This window comes from Catharus ustulatus, chromosome 3 (genome assembly GCF_009819885.2).
Source record: "Catharus ustulatus isolate bCatUst1 chromosome 3, bCatUst1.pri.v2, whole genome shotgun sequence".
NCBI lineage: Eukaryota > Metazoa > Chordata > Aves > Passeriformes > Turdidae > Catharus > Catharus ustulatus.
Genome location: NC_046223.1, coordinates 52,873,145 through 52,887,685, shown reverse-complemented (window position 1 = coordinate 52,887,685; position 14,541 = coordinate 52,873,145). Strand labels below are relative to the sequence as shown.

The 14,541-nt window shown below is 43.7% G+C and overlaps 1 protein-coding gene across 1 annotated transcript in view; it reads left to right on the top strand.

Annotated features, from left to right (window-relative positions):
- TXLNB (taxilin beta) overlaps positions 1-6,061 on the top strand; it is a 31,190-nt gene extending 25,129 nt beyond the window's left edge. The window contains exon 9 of the mRNA XM_033056170.1: positions 593-6,061. Within this exon, the coding sequence (XP_032912061.1) occupies positions 593-1,393 (801 nt within the window). The 3' untranslated portion in view covers positions 1,394-6,061. The remainder of the gene's footprint in view (positions 1-592) is intronic.
- Positions 6,062-14,541: the final 8,480 nt, after the last annotated feature.

Genomic DNA, 14,541 nt, shown 5'->3' with positions numbered 1-14,541 from the left:
ATGCTGAACTTGGATCAGATCTTTCTGGTTAGCTTTGTAGCTCTGTACTGTTGCTATTTCTATTTTTATGGATTTCTGTATCTCTTGTTTCCTCACTGGGTGTAGAAAGTGTTCCAATTCAGGATGCTCTCACAGAACCCAGAAGCAAGATAAACAAAAAACAAAAAACCAAAAAAAACCCAAACCAAACCAAACAAAACAAAACAAAAAAAAGGCAGCTTGTTTTCCTCCAAATTCACACCGATACCAACCCAAAGTCCAAGTAGGCTTTTGGTAGCTTATCTGTATGGACATCCACTGTGCTTTTCCTTCTCTCCAGATCATCAGCAGATATTCCTGCAAATATATTTGAGCGTAATTGCTCTGAATATGTATCCAGATTGTTAATACACTGTAGGTACAGGTATGAATTTCCTCTTGAAGCTTTGGTCCAAAAGACCATAGTTATTAAAACAGTTGGTGAAAGCCAGCCACCTGGCAGCATCCTCTGAGGGCTGCTTAGATGTCAAATCATTTCCTAATTGCCAGTTCCACTAATGAACTGCATGCACTCCAACTGAGCCTGTACCTTTACTGATTTCTTTGACTACAGAAAGCCATGAGGTCCAAGGAATATGAGTGCTTCATGCTGAAAATCCAGAGACTAGAGAACCTTTGCCGTGCTCTGCAGGAAGAGAGGAATGAATTGTACAAAAAAATAAAGCAAGCACAGCTCCCAGAAGAGGTGAATGGAAATGGTATCTTAGAAGAAGAAGATGAAGAAGATGATACTGAAACAACCCCTTCCTCCTCTGAGCAGGCGAGCATTGAGCTGCATGAGAGTGACAAGAGGATGCTGAAGCAGCTGGCTGAAGCTTTCAGGGTGTCCCACAAGGCAGAGGAGTCCCTCCCAAGCAACAGCAGCAATCCAGAGACCTGTGAGACTCAAACACATAATGCCATCCTGGTGCCAGAGCCCCCTGCTTCTCTCATTCCACATCCAGAGGCTGGGAATCACTGTGAGCAGCCCGGCATGAGCACACCAGCACCCACTGAACACACACCAGCACCCACTGAAAGTAGGACAGTGCCCACTGAGAACATGTCAAAGCCCACCAAAAGCACACCCTCACTTCCAGGCAGCATGCCAACACCCACAGAAAGTGTGTCAATGCCTCCTGAGAGTGTCCTTGTACCCACTGGGAATATGCCAATACCCACTGAAAGCATGCCAGCGACCCCCAAAAACACGCCCACACCCATGCAAAACACATGCCCTTCCCTTGGGAATATGCCAGTACCCATTCAGGGTCCACCAAAAGCTGCAGAATGTGGAGATGACTCAGCAGATAGATCTGTCCAGGGTCAGTCTGTGGAGCAAACAGGGGACACAGATATGGAAGCAGTGGATTGAAGACACAGTGTGTCCAGGCTTGTCTTCTGCAAACCAGAGCTCTGCTTTGTCTTCTAAATGGATACCTTTTTTTTTTTATAGAAACAAAAATTGGTTTCTAAAACACACTCTTGTATTTGTATGCAAATGCAATGCACTTCTCTTTGCTACCACTATCCAGTAATAATGGGTCTGCAAATTTTGCAGTCCCTCATCTGCTTGAAGTATAATATTTTCTTAATGACATGAAAATACAATGAAATCACAGGATCTTTTTTTCCCAGGGATGATGAGTCATCTCATTGAGGAAAATAATTTTAGTGTTGCACTTCCATGTTTCAAAAACCACTGCAATTCTCATGCATATATTTAAAGACTTGTAATTAATTCTGTCTATTTATTTTGACATTGCATAAAAGATGGCCTACTTGGACACACAGTGATTTTAATAAATGAGGTGAAAGGAATCTGTAATTACAAAGTAAAATAGTGAAACCATAAATGTGGTTAGCCATATCCAAGGAGTGGTGCAACAACCAGAGGTGAATTTTTGGGCAAGGACATGACCACTTAGCACTGTAGCCTAAACACCCACAAGCTTTTAGCCTTACCTTCCATTGGTCTTTTCTGCTCAGTGCTCTAGAATAGGTTTAGTTTTCAACAGAACTACAGGGAAAGGGAAAAGATCTTTTCTAGATTCACATAAAATAACTGAAAACAACAGCAATTTCCAAATTGGTGGCAGTTCCCAGGGGTCACAACTCTCTTTCTACATCTGACAGAAAACTGTTTCATTGTCACACTGTTTGGAATCACAAGGCTGACAATGGGGATCATGCCTGTTTCCAGCTTACAAATGAGGTTCAAAGTTCAGAAGTTGGTTGCAGATCCCAATTTCAAGGCAAGGAGCAGAAAGCAGAGTGGAAGGTACCAGGATGTATTCCAGAAGAATACAGAAGAATAATCCTAAGATCATGCTTCTGGATGGTGCTGTCCCACCCAGTTACAGCCACATGAACCGCAGCTCCCTCCTGGCACTGCTGCATGTGCTAATGCTCCTTGGAGAAAGATGAGGACACTCGCCTGTCCCCCCATTCTGGAAGCAGAGCACAAGTCAATGAGCCAGAAGCAAAGAGGAACCAGGAAAACAGGAATCCCACTCACAGATACCTCCAGGGGCTGGCTACGTTCTCATCCCCTTTCTTGTCTAACCAGCTCTTCCCATCTGCTATTGCTTCCCAACAGCTATTGCTTAATAATGTGGCCACCTTGTCAGAAACTGGTTTGTTCTGGTGCCAAGAACAGAGATGAAGGAAGGAGGCAAGAGAGGGTACCTACCCAGACAGCTCTACAGTCTCAAGTGAGGAGAGTAAGCAGGCTTTTCAAAAGAAGGTTAAACAATCCTGTAGGAGCATTCCTTGTTTCTCATCCCTCTCCTCTGAATTCCATCTAGGCCTTTCAGAGTCTGAGCTGGATAGATTAAGAATTTGAAAAGGACAATTAAACAAGATGTTTAGAGGTTGGAAAGGGAAATCTTACAATCAAAGAAACCCATATTTATAGACAAATCCCAAGAAGACACGGAAGACAAGTGACTCATTCAAGCCAAAGCTGAAATACCGGTGAAGCAAGAGGAAAGAGGTCATCTTTGACACACTGTGGGAAACAGTGGCCACAGAGCATGCCACCCTCCAAAAATGGGGTTTGAATCTTTGCTTACTGCCAACTGGTTAAATATGTGTGTGAACTGCTTGGTCCAGCCTTTTCAGGAGCTAACCCTTGGAGTCTGCAGAGCATAAACTGCTTAAGTGTGTTTGGATATGGCCTGTAGCTATTAGGACTACAGTTGTGAATGTGAATGCCTTATGTTAGATTACAAGACCTACAGGATTTATCTCATGTCTTTAATCAGTGAAAGTAGATGATTTGAGTCTTAGTTATCTTAAGCTCTTTTTGTAAGCAGCGGAGAAGAAAAAGCATCTTTTGAGGACAGGTTATCCCATGATAAGACTGGCATCCAAGTCAGAAGGAATTACTTTCTCTCTGAAGATGATCTTTCTTTTCAGATTCTAGAGCCAGCCTAAGACAACTAATTTAAATTTAATATGTCTATTGTTAGGTTTCTAAATTAGGTAACATGAATCCCATCAAATATTCAGATGCAAAGCCCTAAGTGAATGGCCATCTCTAAAAACCAAGCCAGTTATGTGCCTGTGAAAACATTATTCTATAACAAATCTGTATCCTAAGATAAAAAGTTTTACTCACCTGATACACTTCTTTTTTAGTTTCCATTGACTTAAGTTGGTAGAAATATAGTTTGTATTACAAGTTTTGTTTGCTATTAGGGTGACTTTTAAAATTAATGCAATTTATATACTTGTTAATGTTTTGGGGGTTTTAATCCTTGATTTTGTTTGATTCTGTTGCCATTTTAGTAACCACCTGCATGAAACCAACTTTTTTTTCTTTGAATACGCCCTTCTTTTTCTTCAAATAGCCTTCAGTTGTTGATGTTTTCTTTTACATTCAAATATTCAATGCAATAACTTTAGGTAGGTTCCATTTTGCATAATCATTATGGTCACATCTTTAATTATGTAATTGATGTCTCATACCTTCCAACTTCAGCAAGCAGGGAGACAAGGATCCTGCAGATAAAAACTTCCTACATAGTTATGATTTATTCTTACAGCATCATTCCTCATGAATAAATACACAGCCTTCTGGGAAAATTACTCCCACTCTATTCCACCTTCCTCATTTTTGCCCTTGAAATTCTAACACTGCACTCACATACTTGCAGCTCCTATTACTATGAGTTTCTCTCACATGCCTGTTGCTTCTCTTCTTTAATACCCTGTACCAGCTGCATTTTATCCCAGCAGCTTCTTCCTCATTTTTTAGGATGTATGCACACATACAACACTGAAAGCATAGGAGAGTGACCTCCATAGTTTTTAGTTTCACGATTTGGCTTCACATGTTTACAAGAGATGAGAATTGTAGGGAAAATTCTGGCTGATCCCAGGCTGCATAGAGCATTTAGAGTTGAACTGTGGAGATTGTTTATGTGTAATCTCATGGCCTGTAGAGCTGTGGAAAGCTGGACTACACTCAGTTGAAGTGCAAAATCTGCAAAATTTAACCAAGCACTTCTTCATCATCCACTGCATCAGACTGGAAGATTAAATAATCATCACCATCACAGATTTCTGTGTGCTAACCTACATTCTCTCATTCTTCTTCAACATTAATTCCTGGCCTCCCTTGCTGTTTTCTTCCTCTGGTACCCAATATAAAACTGACTATGCGTAGTATCCTTGTGAAAAGCCTTTGGGATGGCAGTCTGCACAACGGCTCTGCTGCACTTTCCTCAGGTGCCTCTGCACTCAAGGCACAGAAACCCACATTTGTGTGGGTTTCAACACTCATTTGGAGGCAGTAAGTGGCCGTGAGACCTGCCTCCCCAGTGTTCAATGTGATCAAATCTGGCAGTCTCATCTGTCCTGCTGTGTTCTGTGGTTGCCTCCTTCAGCCTTGCTTTTATTTCACACAGTTATTCCTTTACCATCAGACACAGATTTGGGGGTGAGGAGAGGTGGTGATGGTAGCTATTTCTTCCTTACTAAGAAGCAATAACTTTTTAAAAATAGACATCTGCTGAGATTCATTTGGTTTCTGGAATTTCTGTTTTCTCAGTTTAGGTGGTCCAGATGCCTTATGGCTGAAAAACCAGAAAGCTTCAGCCTGCACACTGCCAGCTAACTCAGGTCCTGAAAAACAAAGTTGCAAGCTGAACACACCTCCAAGTGTCACAGCCAATCCTACACAGAAAAGAACCTTAAGTCCCAAGGGTCGAGTGCTGCTAGGCATCATGCTATCTCTTCCCCTGAGTTTCCCACCAGTTTCCAAAGAAATAAAAATAAAATGCCATCTCTGGCAGAAACATGAGTTACAGCTTGTCCCCCTGTGCTTCCATTCAAGGCATCACTCCCACTCAGATGCTGCACCCGCTGTCCTCACCAGTGTGCTGCTGCATGGCTGCATTTGAATTGGGTCACTCAAACAATTCAGGTTAAAAATACACCACCACAATCACCAAGAAAAGTTAATTTTAACTCAATCATTGCAGTGATCCCGTTGGGTTTTTATTCTGACTGTATCTAGGGAAACATGACCTCAATTCTGGTCACCATAACTGCTAATCGAACTCCACCCATCCTTTGCTCATAAAGGAATCCACACATTTGGATGTTAACTCTGGACTATAATGTTGTTTTCAGAGTTAATGGTAGCCTTTCCATTGACTATTTTAACAGACATCTCCTGGACCAAATACAGAATTTGGAAAATTGCATTTTGAATCTCACTGTGACCCTTAACACAAAAGACAGGGAAGACACAATATCCAACACACATTGATAATGACCAGCTGCAGCCTTTGGAACTGTGTGTTACATCTTCTGCACACAAAGAAAGCTCTCACACTTCCATACAGACACCTGGGATCTCATACAGAACAGGTCAAGTGCCAGCAGCAGGGTGACCACTCTAACTTCAAGGATCATGTCTCTGGTGCCAGCCATTGTGGTAGAGCCTAATTGGCAAAATTACTCAGTAATATGCATATACAGTCCTTTCCTTTCCTCTTTTCCTTTCCTCCTTTCCTTTCCTCTTTTCCTTTCCTCCTTTCCTTTCCTTTTCCTTTCCTTTCCTTTCCTTTCCTTTCCTTTCCTTTCCTTTCCTTTCCTTTCCTTTCCTTTCCTTTCCTTTCCTTTCCTTTCCTTTCCTTTCCTTTCCTTTCCTTTCCTTTCCTTTCCTTTCCTTTCCTTTCCTTTCCTTTCCTTTCCTTTCCTTTCCTTTCCTTTCCTTTCCTTTCCTTTCCTTTCCTTTCCTTTCCTTTCCTTTCCTTTCCTTTCCTTTCCTTTCCTTTCCCTTCTCTTATTACAAAATGTTATTAAATCAAAGTTTACAGACCACAGCATCCCAGAACACAAGACTCTGTCTCTGTTACACTGGAGGCTGAATCGCTGAATGTAATGTAAAAAAAAACCACAGCATTTTTTCACAGAAAGAAGAAAACCAGTGAATTCCATGTCATTTTTACTAGAAGCACCTCTCTTTGTGGGTTGGTAATGCAGTGTTACCTTCTGAAACCCAGGGTCACATTTGAATTACATCAACTGGAGACAGTTTTGGTTTTAAGTTTGTGCTTCTAGACCATTGCTAGACTGCCAGACCATTGCACAAAACCCACACCTTTAACTGGTGCTATTCTGCACAGCCAGTCTGTTCAGAAAAGTCTTGGCGACAGAAGCAGTGGCATGACACAGGGTTGGAAAGAGATGGACCAGCCACCATGAGAGATGGCTTAGTAGCAGATCTCTGCACCTGCCTTGGTCGACCCATTTATCTCACCTGCCATTTTCTGCATCTTTAAATACACTCATAACATTTTAGATGAAAATAACTGCAGTTTACAAACATGGTTCACAACAGCATGGTACATTCAGCTGGCTCCTCAGAAAGGTGTCATGGTTTAGCCCCAGCTGGCAATTAAATACCATGTATACACCCCTTCACTACCCTCATTCCCACTGAGGGATGGAGAGGAAAATCAGAAAAGGTAGAACAGTTTAACAACTGAAATAGATTATAATACAATAATAACAATATCAGTAATAATAATAGTAGTAATAGTAGTGATGAAACAGGACATACAAAGAGCAAGACAGGAATAAAACCCAAAAAAGATGAGTGATGCATGATTCAGTTGCTCACCATCCACTGACTGATGCCCAGCCTGTCCCTGAGCAGCAATCAGTGGCCAATTCCCCACAGTTCAGTTCATTTCATATTTCACTCGGTGTGAAATAACCCTTTGGACAGTTTGTGTCAGCTGTCCTGGACATGTTCCCTCCCAGCTTCTTGTGCACCTGCTTACTGACAGAGCATGGAAAACTGAGAATTCCTTGACTTAGAATATGAGCTACAGAGCAAAAAGTAAAGTATCAGTGTATTATCAATATTATTTTCATACTGAATCCAAAACACAGCACTAGTACCAGCTACTAGGAAGAAAATTAACCCTATTCCAGACAAAACTAGGACAAAAGTATACTGATCTTCTCCATCTGTAAAAGATCACCGTGACCTTGTGCATGCAGAACAGCAGCTGACAATTCACCCAGGACTTCCACATCTTTAGTTTATTATGTTTGCTGTTATCTATTTCTATGTCTCTGTTACACACATAACAATAAAGATTCTTAATGAAACACAGCTTAAGCCACAGTTACTGGTGAATTGACATATACCATACTGACATCCTAATTATGTATTAATGTAACATATCAAATGATGCAGGTGTTTTGTTACAGACCTGCAGAGCTGTGGTAAGACATTTTAGTGGCGTAAGGTTTGCAACACCACAGCTGCAGGGACACTTCTGCTCTGCTTCATACCCTTCTACTCCAGAGAGGACCTGGGTTTTTTGCTGCACCCTGGAGAATCCCACAAGTACCAGTGGAAAGCAGGGGGAGACATAGAATGCAGATACCAGGTGGTGGTGCACCTGGAACTCCTGGAAATTGTGCATTATGGTCTCTGCTGTTGGAACCTTGTGTCTCACACAAATTAATGATATTTCTGCCTCGTATTGCTGCTTGTAAAATGTGGGTACTGAATATGGTTGTGAATTATTTTGAGTGCAAGTAACGTTTATTGCTCAGTAAGACTATTTGCTTTCATCTAATTTAAGATGCCATTAAAAATTATAATCACATAATATCTTATATTGGAAGGGAACTTTAGAGATCACCTCCCCCTCCTAAGGGAAGCAGCACTGATTTTGAAGCTACATCAGGTTGCTCAAGTCCTGCCAGTTTTGAGTATTTCCAAGGACAGAGACTGCAGGTCTCTGGATACTTGTTCCCATATTTGATTTTTCTTCACAGTGAATTTCTTTCCTTCTATCTAATCTTCCTTGGTGTAGCCCATGTCTCTCTCTAGCCTCCCATCATTAGTTTAAGATTCCCTCTGAGCCTTTTCCAAGCTGGACAAAACCAGCCCTTGAGATGATGTGGGATATTCTCATTTTATAACAAGAGAACCCATGTACATGTTTAACTGCAGCAGTGTGTTCCTTGCCAGTTCACACTGCTGCTCTCCCAGTAAAACAGCCACCACTCCCCATTTATCCACCAGTCTTCCCAGTACCTCACCATTAACTCCATCACACTAGAAACCCTCACCTATTTTTCCAGCATGGCAGCTCACATGATCATTTTCTAACCCAATCTGGTGAAAATGCCTCAGGCAGCTTTAGATTGTTATGAAAATGCTCAAGCAAACCAAATAACTTTGAATTTACTTTGCTCAGGGCATGACTTTGCAGGCAGCTGTGCCACATGAGCAGAGAAAAAACTGTTGGCCAACAGGTGGGTTCATCCAGGTCCATTAGGAATGCAAAATCCTCATCCCCCTGCAGCTGCAGCTCCCACAGGATGTGAGGCACAGCAACAACTACTTGAGCACTAACTCCCATAGGCTCAGGTTCCTGTGCTTGATAGAGCTTTTCTCCTGAGGTTCTGCCAAACTTTCTGAGTTCTCAGCAGAGCACTAATTGTTAACAATAACATTTACACAGGTGTATGAACTTTCCACACGTACTGTTCCTGCTTGCCAAACAAAATGTTACAAGGATTAAGAAGAAAAATGCAGCAGCACAAGAACTTGGTTAAAGCACACCCATACGTGCTATGTTCAAACAGAGAAAGTAAAACAAGCAGAAGTCTTTTCTAATCCTTAAAGGTTAAGAAGCTTAAGTCAGTCTTGTAAAGACATTTTGTGTTGTTGCACCAGCCTGTTGCTGAGAAGCCAGACTAGAGTAGAATAGCATAGAACAGAACAGTTCAGCTGGAAGGGACCTACAAGGACCATCCAGTCTAACACCTGACTGCCTCAGGGACAACCAAAAATTGAAACATTTTGTTAATGGCACTGTCCAAATGCCTCTTACACACTGACAGTCTTGTGCCATCTAACACCCCTCTAGGAAGTCCTGTTCCAGTGTTTAACCACCCTCTTGCTAAAAAACAAAGCTTTCTAATGCTCAGTCTGAACTTCCTCTGTTCCAGCTTTGAACCATTCCCATGTGTCTTATCATTGGAGTCCAGTGAGAAGAGATCAGCACCTCCCTCTCCATGTCCCCTCCTCGGGCAGCTACCAAGAACGACAAGGTCAAAATTCAGCCTCTTTTTCTCCAAACTAGGCATGCCCAAAGCCCTCAGCCTCTCTTCACAGGACATGCCTTCCAGCTCTTCCACCAGCTCTGTTGCCCTCTTCTGGATGCACTCAAGACCTTCACATCCTCCTTAAGTTATGGAACTGCTCTCAGTGCTGAAGATGAGGCTGGTGCTGTGGTGTCTGATGCAGACCAGGATACATTTTGCCCTCCTGGCTGTCTGGGCACACACTCCTGACCCACACTGAGCTGCTCCCACCAACACTCCCAGATCCCTCTCAGCACAGCTGTTCTGCAGACTCTTCTCTCCCAGTTTATACTTGTACCTGATGTTAGTCTGTCCCAGGTACAGAATCCAGCATTCGGACTTGTTGAATTTCATCCCATGAATCACTGCCCATTACTCCAATCTATCCAGATTCCTCTGCAAGGCCTCTCCTCCCCCCAGAGTCACCAGCACCTCTCAGCTGAGTACTATCAGCAAACCTGCCAACAGGGCATTCAACTCCTGCATCCAGATAATTTTAAGTACAGTAATTTCACGATGATAAGCCGCACCTGATTACAAGCCGCACTTCTGGTTTCGGACCAAAATTTTAGTCAAAATGGTGCAGCTTATCAAAATGAAATTACTGTACATTAAACAGAAACATACCCTACATCTCCCAGAGCTTCTCCAGTCACCAGTCTGAACAATACATGTGTGATAACCCTTTTCAAGTCTGTTGGATATGTATTTTTATTTGGAAAACTGATGAAACAATGTAGCTAACAGTCATGGCTGATGAACTAGTTAACTGCGAGGACTTGTGAGGCATTGGCTTGGTCCCAAAAGACAGGGGCAAGGTTAAGCCAATACCATGAAGCTCTCACATGGTATGTGTCCTAGCACTACTGTCTCCAGGACTCAAAATAGCCTGTCTGAAATATCTTCCCTGTGCCACTGCAGTGTGCACCTGCAGCAGTCAGAGGGAGCAACAGTACTGCAGAGGAAAGTTAAGACTTATTTTGGGGTCCTCACTGTCACACTATAGGTTTCCAAAAGTGCAATACTGACATTTCTGGATCCTGTACATTTTCAGATTGACACTGTCAAACCAGTGTAAGTTCCCACATGCACATTTGTGGTGCCTTGGCATCCACCAAAATAATCAGAAGAAAATGAGAGTTCACCGTTACACAGTATTTTTTCTGAAGATTATACACACCTAGCTTAAAACTCGGCTTACTCTCTCTGGCTTAGCTCACAAAACTACATTTCCACTACTCAGCAGCTGAGCACAGAGGGAAGAGAGGATTCAGCAGCAATCTGAACTAGAAAGTCCAGCTGCTTTATGTGTAGGTGTGTGTTTGTGCAGAGGCAGCAGCTGAGTGGTCATGGGACAAAAGGGCAGCCTTGCTCTCAACCCAGGAGCAGAACAGGGCTGGGCCTTCCAGTGTTTCTCTCCTGCCAGCACATTTTTATCAGAGGCCAAGCATGAAGCACATCAAAATCTACACAAGTAACAGAACTCTAGTAAGGCCACAACAACACTGCAGAGGAGAGTGCCAGTGTGCAGACACCATTCTCAGCAAAATCTGACTGCAACCCACCAACTCCCCTTCCACGGTGTCTTGCATTGGCTGCGACCACTGCTATGGATGGTAACTCCCACCAGCTCTAATGACCTTAATGACAAATAGAGACCAGAGGAAGCCCTTTTGTATCTGACAATGTTTCTCACCAGCTAAACTTTATACTGCAAATAAACAAAATGAGTCATCAAACAGCATGAGTGAAGCTCTCTTAGTCTTCACCAAAGTACTAATTCCACCTCTCCCCCGGTCTGTTGAGTCAGAACTGTTTCTCCCTCCAGCCCTGCTCTGCTGTACACAATCCAGAGAGGAACTGCAATGTTAATTCTCCCATCACCTCTTTCATGCCTTCAGCCAAATGTCCTCACCTTACCGTTTGAGTCAGATTTCTGATTCTTTCCTTCCTGTGAAAGGGATTTAGCGGATAAACTCATTAATATTATAATTCTTATTAAGAATTCCTTGCTAATGAGAGATCTGCCAAACACATGACTAGACTAATTTGTACAGTGTTTGTTCTCAGCAATACCTGTATTCTGAAGTTCTGATGTCCATCAGTTATTCAAAGAAGTAGTACGAATCTTCTGGCGTAAACAGGTACAACCCCATTTTCACAAACTTCAGGGGACTACTACATTGCCAAAATCCTGTCTTGGCTTCCTAGATCTGCTGCAAGCTACTCATTTCTCACTTTTTCCAGCCACAAACAGGCAACTGCTGAAACCTACTTGTATTAGGTTCTTCCCACAGAGCAGAAAGATTGGTGGGCAATCTTGTTCCACCTGCTGCAGAGCGGGGATGCTCCCTCTCCATGGGGACTAAGCAGTCACACACAGCACAGTGGTGACAGTGTGCTCCCACCAATCTTCCAGTGCATGACTAATGAAGCAAGGACCCTCTCCAGATGTCCCTGCATGGTGCAGGGAACTCGAGCAGGCTCATGATGCTTTAGACTCCCTGCATAACAGGTCTCACATCACTGACATGCAGCAACAGGAGCAGCTAACTGCTGCTGCTTTCTGCCCTGCTTTTCCATGACAGCCTTTTAGATAAATAGTTCTCAGAAGGTCACAAGCATATCAGAGATGATGAAGGCAGAATGCACAAGCAGAACAATTCAGCTCAGCCATATCCATACTGGCCCTCTCCAAGGTTTCCAACTCTCCACACTGCATCTTGTACCTGCAAGCACTAAGGTGCGCAGAGCCAGGTCAGTGTCTGCAAGGAGCCAGGTCCATGATCCCCCCAACTGTGAGCATCCCTTCAACTCCAGAATGGGTGGGACAGCAGAGGTAAAAAGTGGAACAGGGACTCTTCCAGCCATAGGCAGAGGAAGTTAAATTCAACAAGGTACAAGCATTACCAATTTTTAAATAAGGAACTGCTTACAAAATAACAGGAAGAATTCCTATAAAACGGCCCTCACTGTGCAATTTTGACTCTAACCAACCTGGCTGCTGCACTGCCTGAAGCAGTGGATTATATTTTGTGTGTTACTGTGCTCCCAAACATTTGGTTTCCATGTTCCACCTGGCTGTATGCTGAGGTCTGCAGCCTGATCCCCTTTTGCCATCAACCTGGCAGCCAATCTAGCCATGACTGCTACAAATGGAGAGGCTGTCCAATGGCAAGGAAAGACTTCCACACAGTTCCATATATTCTTTGGTAGAAAATAGATTTAAAAGCAGGCTAAATACAATTATTTGTACAACTGAAATATCCTTGTTACAGGGCTTGTAACCACAGCAATCATTTAAACGAAGTTTTGAAGAATATATTCCCTCGTTGTTAAAATATTGATTCTAGATTCTGATTCAGTGTATCAATCTTCCTCGTTTCTGATCTCAGAGGTGCTGTGTGCCTCCAGGTCTTATCAAATATATAGAAAAGGAAGAGCTCAGCTCACAGACATCAAGTATCCTCAGCTAGTAGTTGTGTCTTGCGCCAACAGAATGTTGCTTCCTAAATATACAAATATAAAAGGATCAGGTTGTCATGTGGGGATTGGGAGGTTTGCAAACATTATACAAGTAATCAGCTAGCAGGGATGTTTCTCAGAACAAATCTCAGGCAATTAAACTGAGCCTACGTTAATCACATTGCAAACACAAAGTATTACTTCAGTTGGAGCCAGACTCATTTAAAAGCTCAGGCACCGAAAAAAAAAAAAAAAAGAAAAAGAAAATTGGGGGAAAAAGGCTGAAGTATTTGGCAATTGGCAAATATACAGTAATTTCACAATTATAAGCCGCAACTGATTACAAGCCGCACTTCCAGGTGTCGGCAACTGTCTTGGGTTACAATACAGAGTGTGATAAAAGGTATCTGTTCTATCACCATCTGTTGAGGTTGGGGGCAGTGATCCTTATCTCAACGGCAGATATTCTGCTAATGGGCCATCCATTAAAACCAGGCAGGGCATTGTTCTTTATCTTTTTCACAACCCATCCTTCCTCCAGTGAGCCATTTTCTGCTAATGGCCCATTGAGTCCCACTGTGTGACTGATAAAATTACTTCATCCCATTGGAAGTTGCTCCAGCCAGAGGGAAGAGCCCAACATTTCTTACCAAGATAAAACAGGTTTGGGACACTAAGGGAGCCCCTTTCTCCACTGGACTCCAGAGGAAAACCGGATTTCTGCACATCACCACTGGACCTCTGGAGGGAAACTGCACCTTGTACAGAACCACTGCTTCAACTGAACCACATCTGTTACTGCAAGAGGACCGCAACCACCATTTACAGCAATTTCATGACCATAAGGCGCACCGGACTATAAGGCGTACTTTTTTTTTGCAGCGAGGATCCGCGCAACAAAGTAACAAATTAGTAACAAAATCCCGCAATCATGGAGTTTACTGGCAGGTGCTCAATTTACAAACATTTTAACAGATTGGTGTAGCCTTTAAACGCATCCCCAAGTGCCCTCCCCGTGCGCGGGCCCCGGCACTCCCACCCGCCCCCAGCTGGCGAGGCGGGGCTTGGGGCGGCTGCGGCTCGCGGCTGCCGCAGTTCGGGGCAGCTCAGGGCTGCCCACGGTCCGGGTTGACTTGGGGTGGCCGTAGCTCGCAGTTTCTGTGGCTGCCCGGTTCCTTCTCCATGCCACTCGTGCTGGGCTGGCAGCTGCTCCCTGCCTCCTTCTTCGCGCCGCCCGCGCCATGCCAGCAGTGGTGGCTACTCCCTGCCTCCTCCTCCACGCCACCCATGCTGTGCTCGCAGCGGCAGCTGCTCCCTGCCTCCTTCCCCATGCTGCTCATGCCGGGCCAGTGGCGGCGGCTCCCTCCTTCCCCGCACAGTGGCCGGGGCTGGCTCCCTCCCTCCCCGCGCGGCTCCTGCTGGCCGCGC